The following is a 15492-nucleotide window of genomic DNA, read 5'->3' on the forward strand; positions in this document are numbered from 1 at the left end:
GAATTCAATTTGTTTAATTTAATTAAATATTGGAGAAAATTGTTTTATTCAATTTTTAATCTATTGCTGGAAAAAGGAATATTAATTTAAAACGAGAATTAAATTCGATCAATGGAAGATAAAAATATAAAAACAAATTAATATTATTTTGTCCGTAAATCCCGTAAAGATCCATAAATTTGTCCGTAAATTCTTCTCCGAAATTCAATTATTTTCAAAAATTTTAATACAATTCTTGACAAAATTTCAATTATTTTCAAAAATTTTCCTCATTTTAATTATTTTTAATATTTATTATTTTAATATAATTTTTCAAAAACATTCAATTATTTAAATAAAATTTTAATAAAAGTTTCACAGGAATTCAATTATTCACCAATTTCTTATATAAATTTTTTTAAATCAATTCAATTATTTTTAATTTTATACTGAAGTTTCTTAAAAGAATTCAAATATATTCAGAGAATTGAAGAAAATAGTTCTGCGAAATTCAATTATTTCGAAAAATTTAAATAAAATTCTTTTAAAAATTCTATTATCTAAAAAAATGTTAACAAAAATTCTTACAAGATTTAGTTAATAAAATTGCAAATTTTAATAAAATTTTCCTAAACAATTCAATTATTTTTAATACAATTCTTCTTAAGAATTCAATTATTTGAAAAAATTGGAATAAAGTTCTTCGCAAGAAATCAATTATTTTCATATTATAATAAAATTTTTTCGAGAATTGAATTACTTAAAAAAATTTGATGAAATGGTTTATATAAATTTAAAAAATAATAATAAAATTGATTATTGACAAAAATGTTTGTAAAAATCTTCGTAGCAATTCAATTATTTTCGTAAAAAATAAAATTCTTCTAAGCAAATCAATTATTTAAAAAATTTTAAACAGAATTCATCCTAAGAATTCTATTTTTTTCAAAAATAAACATTTTCAAAGGAATTCAATTATTTAAAAAAAAATTTTTTTTAATTCTTCGTCTGATTTTAATTATTTTAATTATTATTATTATTATTTATTAAAAAAATATTATTATTATTATTATTATTATTATTATTTATTGTTTTATTTATTATTATTATTATTTATTATTATTATTATTTATTATTATTATTTATTTATTATTATTTTAATTTTTTTAATTTTTTTTTTTATTATTTTTAATTTTTTAATGAAATTTCTCTATAGAATTTAATTATTTTCAAAAAGTTTTAAAAAATTATCAGAAATTCAATTATTTAAAAAAATTTGAATAAAATTCTACAAGAGAAATTAATTATTTTCATAAATAATAATATTTTTTTCCAGAAATCAATTATTTTCACAAATAACTTTTTTCATAGGAATTCAAATCTTTAAAAAAATTTGTTGCAAGAATTAAATTATTTTCTCATCTTAAATTTATTATAGGTTATTGAATTTGAAAATCTTAAGTCAAAATTTTGTCTGGAAATCAGGGAAATTATTTTTAATACTACAATTTTAATCGAATTTTTCAAAAAAATTAATTATTCTTAAAATTTTTATTAAAATTCGTTGCAAGAATTTAATTATTTAAAAATTTGTTAATAAAATTCTTTACGAGAATTGAATTGTAAGAAACATTTAATTATTCAATAAATCATTTATTTTTGTATTTAAATAATTGAATTCTATTAGAATTTTCTGATAAAAATTGGTTTAAAAATAAATTTCAGTTTTTGGAAAAGTTTAATTGATAATTTTTTTTTTAAATTACTTAAAGTTTTTATTTTTTAATATATATTTAATTGAAGAATTAACGATTAATTAAAATTTCGTAAAACTGAATATTTTAAAGAAATAGATTTGAAAATTGTCCTTTTTATTTAACAAAACACCAAATTAATTTACAGCGAATTTTGATCAAATTTGAAAAAATTATCCACCATATTAGATCCGCCATTTTACATTTTGAAAATCAGACTTTAGATTCGTAATCAGCGTTCCCTAAAACCCACGAGTAACAAGTTTCAAGCGAATTTGAGCAATTTTGTAAAAAATGTCCGCCATATTGGATCCGCCATTTTGAATTTTGAAAATCTGACTTCAGATTCATAATCAGCGATCCCAAAAACCCCCGAGTAACAAGTTTCAACGAAATCCACCCACTGGGTTTCCTAGGAGCACGAAATGGTTAAAATAATTGAAAAATATTGCCGTAGTGAAAATTGTGAGTAAAAATAAAAAAGTCATAAATATTTGTAAAAAAAATACTTGTTTCGATTTTTCAAATAATGTAACTTTTAATTGGAGAATAAATTACAATTTATCTGTCAAAAGTAAATGTGTTAAAAATAAAAAAAATCTCTGATACATCGCATATGTCTGTTATATAAAAATTAATAAAAGCATTAAAGTTTTTTTGGTTTTTTTTTTTTTGCTCTTTCGGCGATAGAAGCCTCTGGGCAATAAAAAGGCGTCGAAGCAATTTATATGATGAAAATGACAGCGTGTATAAGTGGATTTTGTTTCACATCACGTTGATGTCGTTGTCACAAATAGGCAATGTAAACGTAGATGTGTCATTTAGTCTGAAATTTCCCGTACTATGAAGGGAGAGAAACTGTACCATTAGCCTCCAGGTGTTAGATATCTCACTCCGACCATTCCTTTCCTTATTCCTAGGCGATCATCCTCTCTCTCTAACCTATGAGGTTTATCCCCCAACTATCTTCAGGAAAATACACTCAATGTCAAGTACCACAACTACAGTAAAAGAATAATTTTTCCATATTCATTCTTGAGTTTTAATTTAATTTTTTTTTTCGATTATTGAAATTCAGTGATTGCTTTTTAGAAAGGAATTTCCAGAAATGGGTTATTATAATAATGAGAAATTAAGCGTAATTAATATCGGCACGTAGGGGAGCTTATTAAATGCATATTAGGTATTTTGCATAATTGGAGGATAATTTCGGGTTTAATAGAATGAATATCGAAAGTGCAAAATGTGTCCAAGATTGGTACTTTTTTTCTCTAAAGAAGTGAGTTTTACTCATCAAACGGTTAGAATCATCAAATAATTTTAACCATCATCATCATTATCATCATCACCATCATCATCGTTTTAGAACTGCAACGCAATCAATAAATTACTTTAACTCCAGTGTCTTAATGTTTTGTCCAAAAATTTATTGCAAACACTTTAAATAAATACAAAAATATTCCAAAGACTGCAGAGGTCTAAACTACTTTTCTCCTCTTTAGCAAAATTCTCCAAAAAAATATATTTCTAGACCCTTAAATTATTAAAACATAAGAAAAAAACTGAATTATAGTTTTAGGGAGCATAACGACATGATCTTTCGTGAGCGAATCTCTGCGAAGAATGAAAATTCGCTGGACATCCATAATCCCTGTAGGAGCATTCATCTTGCTTGTAATTGCATTTCCCTTCATGGATTTCTCTGTACGATGATTTTGGTCTAACTCTACATCCGTACATTTTCCATTTGCAATCGACCAGTTCATTTGGATCTTCATAGTAAACGCAGGAATCATCATTATCATCGCTGTAATTATCCCCATCACGATGATTACACTTCTCCTCATGTATTCCTTTCCTTTTAAAGGGCATTCTCACCATACAGCCGCGATCCCTAAATCTACAATTAACTAATTCATCTGGATCGTGGTACACTTCATCGGAATCATCATCATCGTCGTCGGCTCGGTGATTGCATTTCTCCTCATGTTGCCTCTTCCTATGAAATGGCATTCTAACCATACAACCAACATTTCTGTATTTACAATCAACAATTTCGTTTGGATCACGATTTAGGGACATGTCTCCCATTGAGGAACGTAAGTTCTCCATTTCTTCAAATCTTCCTTTGTATGAACAATCACTTTCGTGGGATACTAGCTTAGAAACTGGGAGTTGAATATTGCAGCCTGCTTCTTTGTATCTACAGTCGCCAATATTTTCTCCTGATGCATTATGGTACTGACATCTGGAACAATAAAAGATTTCATCATTGTTACATACGTTTGCAGAAAAGATGATTTACTGATTTAAGGGAATTTGAATCAATATGACGTCACAATTTTAAAACAAATGCTTTCAACAAAATTGTGACGTCATAATAGTTTAAAAACCCCCCTTAAATGATTAAGGGGGGTACACCACTTGTAACAAGGAAACAGATCTTTTTCAAGCATTTTTTTTTATAAATTACGAAATTTTCTAACAAATAGATTATCTAAAAGTAAATTCAAAATGGCGGATCCAATATGGCGGACACTTTCTTCGAAATTACTCAAATTCGTTTGAAACTTGTTACTCTGGGGTTTTCGAAGTCGCTGATTACGAATCTGAAGTCAAACATTCAAAATTCAAAATGGCGGATACAATATGGCGGATACTTTTTTGAAAATTGATTAAATTTGCATAAAACTTGTTACTCGGGAGTTTTCAGAGTCGCTGATTACGAATCTGAAGTCTGATTTTCAAAATTCAAAATGGGGGATCCAATATGGCGGATATTTTTTCTAAATTCATCAAATTCAAATTCAAATTCAAATTCAAAAGTAATAAAATTCTTCGCAAAAATTCAATTACGTTAAAAAATTTTTTAAAAATTCTCTTCAAAATTTCAATTATCTTTAGAAATATTAAAATTCTTCTCCGAAATTTAATTATTTTCGACAAATTTTAATAAAATTCTTGTCAAAATTTCAATTATTTTCAAAAATTTTTCTCCATTAAATGATTTTTAATATTTATTATTTTAATATAATTTTCCAAAAGAATTCAATTATTTAAAAAAAATTTGATAAAATCCTACGGAAACATTTAATTATTTTCATAAAATAATAAAAACTGCACAGGAATTCAATTATTTATAATTTTTTTATAAAGTTCTTGATAATACTTACATTATTTTTGTAAATACTAAAATTCTTTTTAGAAACACAATTATTTTTAAAAATAATAAAACACATCGCAAAATTACAATTATTTTCAAAACATTTCCTCCATTAAAAGATTTCTAAATTTTTTCATTTATTAAAATTTTCCAAAAGAATTCAATTATTTAAAAAAAATTTGATAAAATCCTACGGAAGCATTTAATTATTTAAAAAAAATAATAAAAATTTCACAGGAATTCAATTATTTACAAATTTTTTTATAAATTTCCTCTCATTAATTCAATTATTTTCATAAATAATAAAATTTTCAAAGAAATTCAATTATTTTCGTAAATACTAAAATTCTCTTTAGAAACTTAATTATTTTTAAAAATAATAAAACTCATCGCAGAATTTTAATTTTTTTTAATTCAATTTTAATCTAATTTCTCGAAAAATGTAATTATTCTTAAAAATTTTGTTAAAATTCGTCGAAAGAATTTAATTATTTAAAAATTTTTTGATAAAATTCTTTATGAGAATGGATTTTTAAGAAACATTGAGTTATTCGATAAATTATTTATATTATTAATTCAAATAATTGAATTCTAGAAGAATTTTCTAATAGCAATTTATTTAAACATGAATTTCAGTAAAAATTTTAGACAATAATTGAAAATTAAAAGCAATTTAGGGTGAATTTTAAGAAATAATTGAATTTTGAAATTAATTCTTTTGGAAAAATTTAATTGCGGATTTTTTTTTTTTTTTTTGAAATTATTTAAAGTTTTTATTTTCTAATATAATTGAAGAATTTAAGAATAAATTGAAATTTTGTAAAATTGAATATTGTAAAGAAATGGATTTGAAAATTGACAAATAACTTTTTATTCGAAAATTATTAAAAATAATTGATGAAAGAAGAATTTTAGTTTAAAATCCTTGAAAATAATAATTGAATTGAAATGATCAATTTTGAATAAGTTACAGTAACAATCTTCTTATAATATAAAAACATAATTTTATCACGGGCTATTTTTTATATTTATGAAAAAATTTAATGTTCTCTTATTGGACTCGAACTGGTTATATTTTTGTCTGTAAGAATTTGTTCGTAAATAGTCCATAATTTTTCATTTTTGGTTCGTAGAGTCCGTATTTTTAAATACTTTCACTGGTTCGAGTCCTGCTAATTACGAATCTGAAGTCTGATTTTCAAAATTCAAAATGGCGGATCCAATATGGCGGACTTTTTTTTCAAAATTACTTAAATTCTCTTGACACTTGTTACTAGGGGGTTTTTATGGTCGCTGATTATGAATCTGATGTCAGATTTTCAAAATTCAAAATGGCGGTTTCAATATGGCGGCCATTTTTCTCAAAATTGCTCAAATTCGCTTGAAACTTGTCACTCAGGGGTTTTCAAGATCGCTGATTACGAATATGAAGTCAGATTATCAAAATTCAAAATGGCGGATCTAATATGGCTGATATATTTTTCGAATTTGCTCAAATTTGCATGAAACTTGTTATTATTCTTGCGAAAGAATATAGGGTTTCATTTTCTGATTTTTTGCGCCCAGAAGAAACACTCAACGTTTCCTGTTACACATTCAGAGTTAAAATGAAATTTTCCTATTCACGTCATCCCTACTCCTTGGAAAAATCTATAAAGTTGATAAAAACAAGAAAATGCAAAAAAAATAATCGATTTTGCTAAAATTACAACTATGGTCTACCCTCATCCCCTTAAAAAAAATATAATCTATCAATTTACCTGGACTCGTGAATTTCTCTCAAGTGTTCTGGGAATTTGACCCAACATCCCATATGGGAATAGGAACATGGTAACAATTCCTGATGCTCCGTTGGCGGTTCGGGTTGCCAATTTTGTCTTTCGTGAAAATGAAAATCAACCTCCGATGGTGCACTGGGCATTGGCATTGTTATTGGCATTTGAGTTGTTGGATATGGAGTTCGTGGCATTGGGTGTGGCATTAGATGAACCGGAGGTGCTGGTGGATTGAAGGAATTCACCTCTCGTGGTGCAATTTGAACATTAATTGGTGCACGACATTTTGGACAAGAGAAATAATATGGTTTACAACGATAGCACAATACATGATTATTCACGCATGAAAATTTTGGTGTGAGATCCATTTCCTGCATGCAAATTGGACAGACGCCTTCATTTCGAAACTTATCCTCTAAACTCGGATACAAATGGTTCATTTTTTCTGCACAAAGAGAGAAAAAAGTTAAAAATTTTCCAAAAAAAAAATATACAATTTTTTCTTATCAAAATAAAATGAATAAATGAAAGATTAGATTAATTTTTTTTCCTTCAAAGAAGGTCGACTTGACTTTCCTGTATTTATTATCTAAGTTTAAAAATTACAAACAAATTTTGAAAAAGAATTACCCAAATTATCTCTGTCTGTGAATTGTTGGGAAATAAAAAAAAATTCAGTTTAATCACTACGAAAAAATGTGTTTTTATCAAATATGGATTACATTACTTTTTTCCTTGTATACCATTTTATATTAATAAACTTTTCTTCTGCAAATATTAATAAAAAATTCAAATATTAAAGTATTGGTTATTCTAACTAATTTTCTTAAAAAATTTTCTTACCTACGATATTTTTGTGCACAATTCTCTCAAATATTCAAACCCTTTTGAATTTTAATTCTGAAAATTGACACAATATTGAATTTTAAACTGAAAACGTCTACAGACTGTGAATAACAGACGTGAACTGTCACAAGCTTCGTTATCTGTTATACATTCAGGTGACGTTTGCCTTATCTGATAAAAATTAAATGTCAAAAGCATACTTTTTTAAAATTTAATTATACGCTTCATGTATATTTAATTTTTTCAATTAATTATTTTCCGCTACAACAATTCGTCAATTTACAAACAAAAAAAATATATAAAATTTAATTAAAAATAATAGTTCCATTTCGAGGATTTGTAATTGTTTTCTAAAACTAACTAAAATTGCTAAAAGGCTACAAATTAAAATTGTATTGATATTCATTTAAAGTAAATCAGTTTTTTAATAACTAAAATTGACTATTATAATAATTAGCCAGGATTATAAACGTATTGCTATTTTCAAAAATTAGTAAAAATTCTACTTTTTCATTTCTATATTCATAATAATTATTAAAATCATGAATAAAAATTGGTTTTTTTATGTAAACACTCGAAATGGTGTAACACGATGTTGACATAAGATCGCACATGATATTCAACACTGGTTCGTTATAAGTGGTGAGCAGCCTCATTTATAAAACCCTCCCGCGCAAATGTCACATCAAAGATATTCGAATCCCCCAAAATGGAATGGGGTGTAATATCTGCGTCAACCATAAGTCACTTATGCAAATATGTCCACCATCTAAGCGTGATGACCATTATTATAAAAGCAAATTCATTTTCACAAGCGACGAAATTTTTCACCTAAAAATACATGTTTGGATATTTTTTTCCCTCTCTTTTAAATCTTCTTTCATCAATTATTTTTTATAATTTTCGCCAAACTTCATTTACAATTTTCAAATTCATTTGTTTACAATATTCAATTTTACGAAATTTCAATTATTCATAAATTCTTCAATTAAATATATGTATTAAAAAATAAAAACTAAATACTTTCAAAAAAAATCCGCAATTCAACTTTTAAAAAAAAATTATATTCAAAATTCAATTATTTCTTAAAATTCACGCTATATTGCTTTTAATATTCAATTATTTATCTATAATTTTAACTGAAATTCATTTTTATGAAATGAAAATCAACTTTTATTAGAAAATTCTACTTGAATATTTCTTAAAATTCAATTCTGATTAAGAATTTTATCAACAAATTTTTAAATAATTAATTGGACGAATTTTAATAAAGAATTTTAAAATAATTACATTTTTGGAGAAATTTGATTAAAATTGTATTAAAAATAATTGAATTCTGCAACGAGTTTTATTATTTATGAAAATAATTGAGTTTCTTAAAAAAATTTTAGTGTTTACGAAAATAATTGAATTATTGGGAAGAAATTTATAAAAAATTTGTAAATAGTTGAATTCCTGGCAAATTTTTATTATATTTTATGAAAATAATTAAATGTTTGCGTAGAATTTTATTAAATTTTGTTTAAATAATTGAATTCGTTTGGAAAATTTTATTAAAACAATAAATATTAAAAAACATTTAATGGAGGAAAATTTTTGAAAATAATTTAAATTCAGCGATGAATTCTATTATTTTTGAAAATAATACAGTTCCTAAAAAGAATGTTAGTATTCACGAAAATAATTGAATTAAAAAATGCATTATTTATGAAAATATTTGAATTATTGCGAAGAAATTTATAAGAAAATTCTGTAAATAATTGAATTCGTGTGAAATTTTAACTATATTTTATGAAAATAATTAAATGTTTGCGTAGAATTTTATCAATTTTTTTTTAAATAATTGAATTCTTTTGAAAAATTTATTAAAACAATAAATATTAAAAATCATTTAATGGAGGAAAATTTTTGAAAATAATTTAAATTCAGCGATGAATTCTATTATTTTTGAAAATAATACAGTTTCTAAAAAGAATGTTAGTATTCACGAAAATAATTGAATTAAAAAATTTATTATTTCTAAAAATATTTGAATTATTGCGAAGAAATTTATAAGAAAATTCTGTAAATAATTGAATTCGTGTGAAATTTTAACTATATTTTATGAAAATAATTAAATGTTTGCGTAGAATTTTATCAAATTTTTTTTAAATAATTGAATTCTTTTGAAAAATTTATTAAAACAATAAATATTAAAAATCATTTAATGGAGGAAAATTTTTGAAAATAATTTAAATTCAGCGATGAATTCTATTATTTTTGAAAATAATACAGTTCCTAAAAAGAATGTTAGTATTCACGAAAATAATTGAATTAAAAAATTTATTATTTCTAAAAATATTTGAATTATTGCGAAGAAATTTATAAGAAAATTCTGTAAATAATTGAATTCGTGTGAAATTTTAACTATATTTTATGAAAATAATTAAATGTTTGCGTAGAATTTTATCAAATTTTTTTTAAATAATTGAATTCTTTTGAAAAATTTTATTCAAATAATAAATATTGAAAATCATTTAATGGAGGAAATTTTTTGAAAATAAATGAAATTTTGACAAAAATTGAATTAAAAGTTTTTAAAAATAATTGAATTTCGTAAAAGAAAATTTAATATTTCTAAAGATAATTGAAATTTTGACTAAAATTTTTTTAAATTTTTAATGTAATTGAATCTGCAGTCATTTGTAACTTTTCCAAAATTCAATTATTATCTAATACTTTAACTAAAATTAATTTTTAAATCAATTTTTAATAGAAAAATCAACGAGAATTCAATTATTTAAATACAAACTTGGATAATTTATTGAATAATTGAATGTTTCTTTTAAAATTGAATTCTTATAATTTTATCAACAAATTTTTCAATAATTAAATTCTTTGGACTAGTTTTAATAAATTTTTTTTTAAATAATTACATTTTTCGAGAAATTTGATTAAAATTGAATTAAAAATAATTGAAATTCTGCGATGAGTTTGATTATTTATGCAAATAATTGAGAAAAAGAATTTTAATTTTTACGAAAATAATTGAATTATCTTTAAAAATTGAATTATTGCGAAGAAATTTATAAAAAATTTGTAAATAATTGAATTCCTGGCAAATTTTTATTTTTTTATGAAAACAATTAAATGTTTGCGTAGAATATTATCAAATTTTTTTCTAAATAATTGAATTCTTTTGGAAAATTTCATTAAAATAATAAATATTGAAAATCATTTAATGGAGATAAATAATTGACGAGAAATTTCAATTATTCGTAAATTCTTCAATTAAATATAGTATTTATATATTAGAAAATAAAAACTTCAAATAATTTTAAAAAAGTTGGTCATTGTACAACTTTATTAAAACCTAATGGGATTTCTTTTTAAATATTTTGTTCTCCATTCCGGTCATCGTCACCAAGTTATATATATTTAATCTTTGTGGCAAATACAAATGTTCCTTATTGGATTAGAAAACCACCTAAGATGACGAGGTAATTCTTGTCAGGTTTCTTCTGCAGGTCAATTTCGTTAGTACCTAGATTTTATTCCACTGAAAATAATTACTAATAAAAGAGCCTCACTCCTCTGTTATAACTTATAAATTTTATATCTCTCTAAATTATTGAATTAGTAAAAACTAAAAATGTTTACTAATTTGAATTAGTGACTGACTTTTTGCTTTTGAATTAGTAAATTTTACTACTAAATAGTAATTTCTACTAATTTATTAGTAAAATTTACTGATTCAAAAGCAAAAAGTCAGTCACTAATTCAAATTAGTAAGCATTTTTAGTTTTCACCTCGGCTTTTACTAATTCAAATCTAGAGAGTAGTTATTGATTTTTTCATTTTATTTTCACGAAAAGAAAATGATAAAAAATTACTTCTTTGATTTTCAATTTTCGATCTTAATTAAAGTTATTATATTTTTATTCGTCAACTATTATTTAGTTAGTTAGTTATTTATTCTGTATCAACAAAAATTCGATAAATGAGAAAAAAAAATCGTTTTAAAATTCCTCCCCAGTAATAGCGCGATTGTAATCGCGAGCAGAGAGTTCTTTTCACAGTTTCATTGAAAAAGTTTTTATTGAGTTTATGCCTGATCGATGACAATATGTGATACATGCTTGCCAAGCTAAAAGCCTACATGTTAACGGAAAATAGATCTTGTAAACGATTTGCTCAAGATTGATTCGAATAAATTTATATTGACATTCGATATAATGTTTTTTAAAGCTATTCCGGAAATTTCGTGCCAACACTCTTTTTCACTCTCTCTCTGTCCCTTTTTTATATCAGAAAATAAAAATTTTTTCTTTCTTCGCAAAGATCAAAATATTTCCTCGTTTGAAAGTTTCTTTTTTTTCTCTCTGTCTATACGTCTCTCAAGAGAGGAAAAGACACGTTTCAACTTCTTGTGGAAATATGCTGCATAATTTGACCATTCCTCAAATCTTATATATATATCCAAATCCTCAAAAGAATATGAGTGTATTACTGAGCAGGTCGTTTTTGGGCTTTTGCAGAGACACTTTTCCCATCTTTGCAAAGCAACACCCTCTCATTTCAAAATAAAAGTATTTTCAGGAATGTGAAATAATTCTCAAATCGACAACATAGATTATTTTTAAACTTGTTTTTTCTGATTCAAAAAAAATATTTTATGTCTACAATTCAAATAAGTATTTTTAAAAAATTTTTTAAATAAAATTTAAAAAATCAAAATTAACACAAAAAATTGTGATTTGATATTTGAAAACCAAAATGAATTACTAACGAATTAGTATTATTTACTACTTAATTAGTAAAATTTACTAATCAAAAATTCCAAAAGCAAAAAGTCAGTCACTAATTTAAATTAGTAAAATGTTAAAAAATGTTAAAAATTAGTAAAATGTTAAAACATTTTACCAATTTAAATTAGTGACTGACTTTTTGCCTTCTTTATATTTAGAGAGTAAAAATTACGAATAAAGAATTGATTTTTTTCGAATTTTAAATTTAATCTAAAAAAAACTTATTTGCTGAAAAATGATTGCTTTTTAAAAAATAGACATCTTCTGTGTGTAATAATAATTTTCCTCTGAGAATTTGTGTAATAAATGATAAAATGTCGTCTCCTCTTCTCTTCTCTTTTTTTTTTGACACAATTTTTTATTGAAATGGAAACATTCTTTGGAGATTTTTCTCATAAGAGAGGGCTTATGAGAACAATATTCATCAAGTGAAGTAGGTATACCTCGTGTTATTGCCTTTTATGACCATGTATCCCATTGTTCGAATTCTCTTCCTCATTGTGCAGTTTCAGAAAAGTTCAGACCTCAATAAATACTTGTTTCTCTTATTTTTTCTCATCCACAATTTTTTTTTCTCTCTGTCTCTCCAGTTGTTTGGTAATGATATTGTTTTCATTTCCAATCAAAACAAACATGAAATATTTTTCAAATGGGAATAAAGAAAAAATAAATTTCGGTATACAATAATGGAGAAAACGAAAAAAAATTTTATTGATGGGAAATATGGGGCAAATCTAGTGAATCATGGCTCAGAGTTGCTATAGGTCAGGAAAATCAGGGAATTCAGAAAAAAGTCAGAAGAAGTAGAATTGGTCAGGGAAATCAGGGAAAAATTAAGGATTTTTATTAAAAAAAACTGAAAAAAATTAAATGTTTAAAATTTATAAAAAAAATTTTAAATTTTTGTGTCTTTTTGTTTGCCTTATAAACTAGGAGATTACCACGAATTCTAAAAAAAACTTTCCATTCATTGAAAGAATTCAACTGTCTTAATAAATATCAAAACTCTTCCAGAAATTCAATTATTTTCAAAAATTAAAAAAAAAATTGTCGTCAACATTTCAATTATCTTTATAAATAGCAAAATTCTTCGACAAAATTCAATTATATTCAGAAATTTTAAAAATTCATTGCGAAATTCAATTATTCTCATAAATAACAATATTTATCAGAAGAATTCAATTATTTTCGAAATTAATAAAATTCTTCGCAGAAATTCAATTATTTTAAAAAAATCTAAAAAAAAATAGTCGTCAACATTTCAATTATCTTTATATAAATGAAAAGCAAAATTTCTCGACAAAATTCAATTATTTTCAGGAATTTTAATAAAATTCATTGCAAAATTCAATTATTTTCATAAATAATAATAATATTCATCACAAGAACTCAATTATTTTCCAAATTAATAAATTTTAATAAAATTCATGGCAAATTATGAATTATTCATTTCAATTATGAAACAACAATTTTTGATAAAATTATACACAAACATTCAATTATTTTACAAAAAAATAAAAATTCCACAGAAATTCAATTATTTAAAATATAATTTGCATAATTTGATTTGGAAAAATCAATTGTTTTAAAATTTGTCAGTAAATTCTTCGCAGTAATTCAATTATTTTCATTAATTTTAAAATTCCTTTCAGAGATTTAATTATTTTCATAAATAATAAAATCATTCGGAGGAAGTCAATTATTTTTACAAATAACAATATTCATCACAAAAATTCAATTATTTTCAAAAGTAATAAAATTCAATTATTTTACAAAAAAATAAAAATTCCACAGAAATTCAATTATTTAAAATATAATTTGCATAATTTGATTTGGAAAAATCAATTGTTTTAAAATTTGTCAGTAAATTCTTCGCAGTAATTCAATTATTTTCATTAATTTTAAAATTCCTTTCAGAGATTTAATTATTTTCATAAATAATAAAATCATTCGGAGGAAGTCAATTATTTTTACAAATAACAATATTCATCACAAAAATTCAATTATTTTCAAAAGTAATAAAATTCAATTATTTTAAAAAATTTTAATAAAATGCATGGCAAAATTTCAATAATTTTCAAAAAATTTTCTTAATCTCTATTATTTTAATAAAATTTTCCAAAAGAATTCAATTATTTAAAAACAATTTTGACAAAATTCTACACGAATATTCAATTATTTTCTAACATAATGAAAATTTTAGAGGAATTCAATTATTAAAAATAGAATTTGCATAAATTTTTTTGAAAAGAAATTAATTTTCTCAAACTTTTTATAAAATTCTTCGCAATAATTTAATTATTTTCCAAAGTTATGAAACTTATCGTAGAATTCCAATTATTTTTAATACAATTTTAATTGAATTCCTCAAGAAATGTAATTATTCTTAAAAATTTTATTGAAATTCTTCAAAAAAATTCGAATAGGTATTTAAAAAAATGTTGATACCTATAATTTGTTTATTAGAATTTAATAATTATTTTTCAATACATTTTTAATTAACTTGAATGAATTTCATTTTCAAAAATTTAAATGAAATTTTTTGTGACAATTCAATTATTTTTAATATCTACTATTTTAATAAAGTTCTTCTCAAAAATTCAATTATTTTTATAAATAATAAAATTCTTCTAAAAAATTCAATTATTTTAATAAATATTAAAATTCATCTCAGAAATTCAATTATTCTTAAAAATTTTAATAACATTCTTTGAAAGAATTCAATTGTTTTGAAAATTTTGTATATAATTTGTTTATTAGAATTTAATAATTTAATTCTTAAAAGTTTTATTAAAATTCGTCCAAAGAATTTAATTATTTAAAAATTTCTTGATAAAATTCTTTATGATGATTCAATTTTAAGAAACATTCAATTATTCAAAAAATTATCTATGTTTGTATTTTGATAATTGAATTCTCGTAGAATTTTTTTTATAAAAATTGATTTAAAAATTAATTTTAGTTTAAGTTTAAGATAATAATTGAATTTTGGACAATTTACTAATAATTGCAATTTTTCGAAAGAATTGAATTTTGTAATGCTTTCAAATTAAAACCTTTGAAAATCTGAATTTTTCATATTTTTAATTAAAAATTCTATGGCATGGTTGCCAAAAATGATAAATATAAAATTCCAGGCATTTTCCAGGATTTTACAGGTCAATACTTATGAAATTCCAGTCAAAAAT

General features: G+C 22.9%; 2 protein-coding genes across 2 annotated transcripts in view; one reads left to right on the forward strand and one right to left on the reverse strand.

The window, feature by feature from the left end:
* The window catches only part of LOC122502475, a 156980-nt gene that overhangs the window by 72203 nt on the left and 69285 nt on the right, over positions 1 to 15492 (forward strand). The gene's annotated exons all lie outside the window — the stretch shown is intronic.
* LOC122502476 lies at positions 3140 to 7659 on the reverse strand. The gene is made up of 3 exons (XM_043612551.1): positions 7515 to 7659; positions 6657 to 7116; positions 3140 to 3981 (listed from the first exon to the last, which is right to left on the reverse strand). The coding sequence occupies exons 2-3, from the start codon at positions 7109 to 7111 to the stop codon at positions 3309 to 3311; spliced, it is 1128 nt and encodes a 375-aa protein (XP_043468486.1). The 5' UTR covers positions 7112 to 7116; positions 7515 to 7659; the 3' UTR covers positions 3140 to 3308.

This window comes from Leptopilina heterotoma, unplaced genomic scaffold (assembly GCF_015476425.1).
Source record: "Leptopilina heterotoma isolate Lh14 unplaced genomic scaffold, ASM1547642v1 Lhet_23, whole genome shotgun sequence".
In the NCBI taxonomy this organism is placed as follows: domain Eukaryota; kingdom Metazoa; phylum Arthropoda; class Insecta; order Hymenoptera; family Figitidae; genus Leptopilina; species Leptopilina heterotoma.

Excerpts from the sequence above, each read along its gene's own strand:
- LOC122502476 (XM_043612551.1), bottom strand. The coding sequence starts at position 7,111 with ATGAACCATTTGTATCCGAGTTTAGAGGATAAGTTTCGAAATGAAGGC. Across the intron at positions 3,982-6,656 it reads AGAGAAATTCACGAGTCCAG|ATGTCAGTACCATAATGCAT; the intron begins GTAAATTGATAG and ends TTATTGTTCCAG.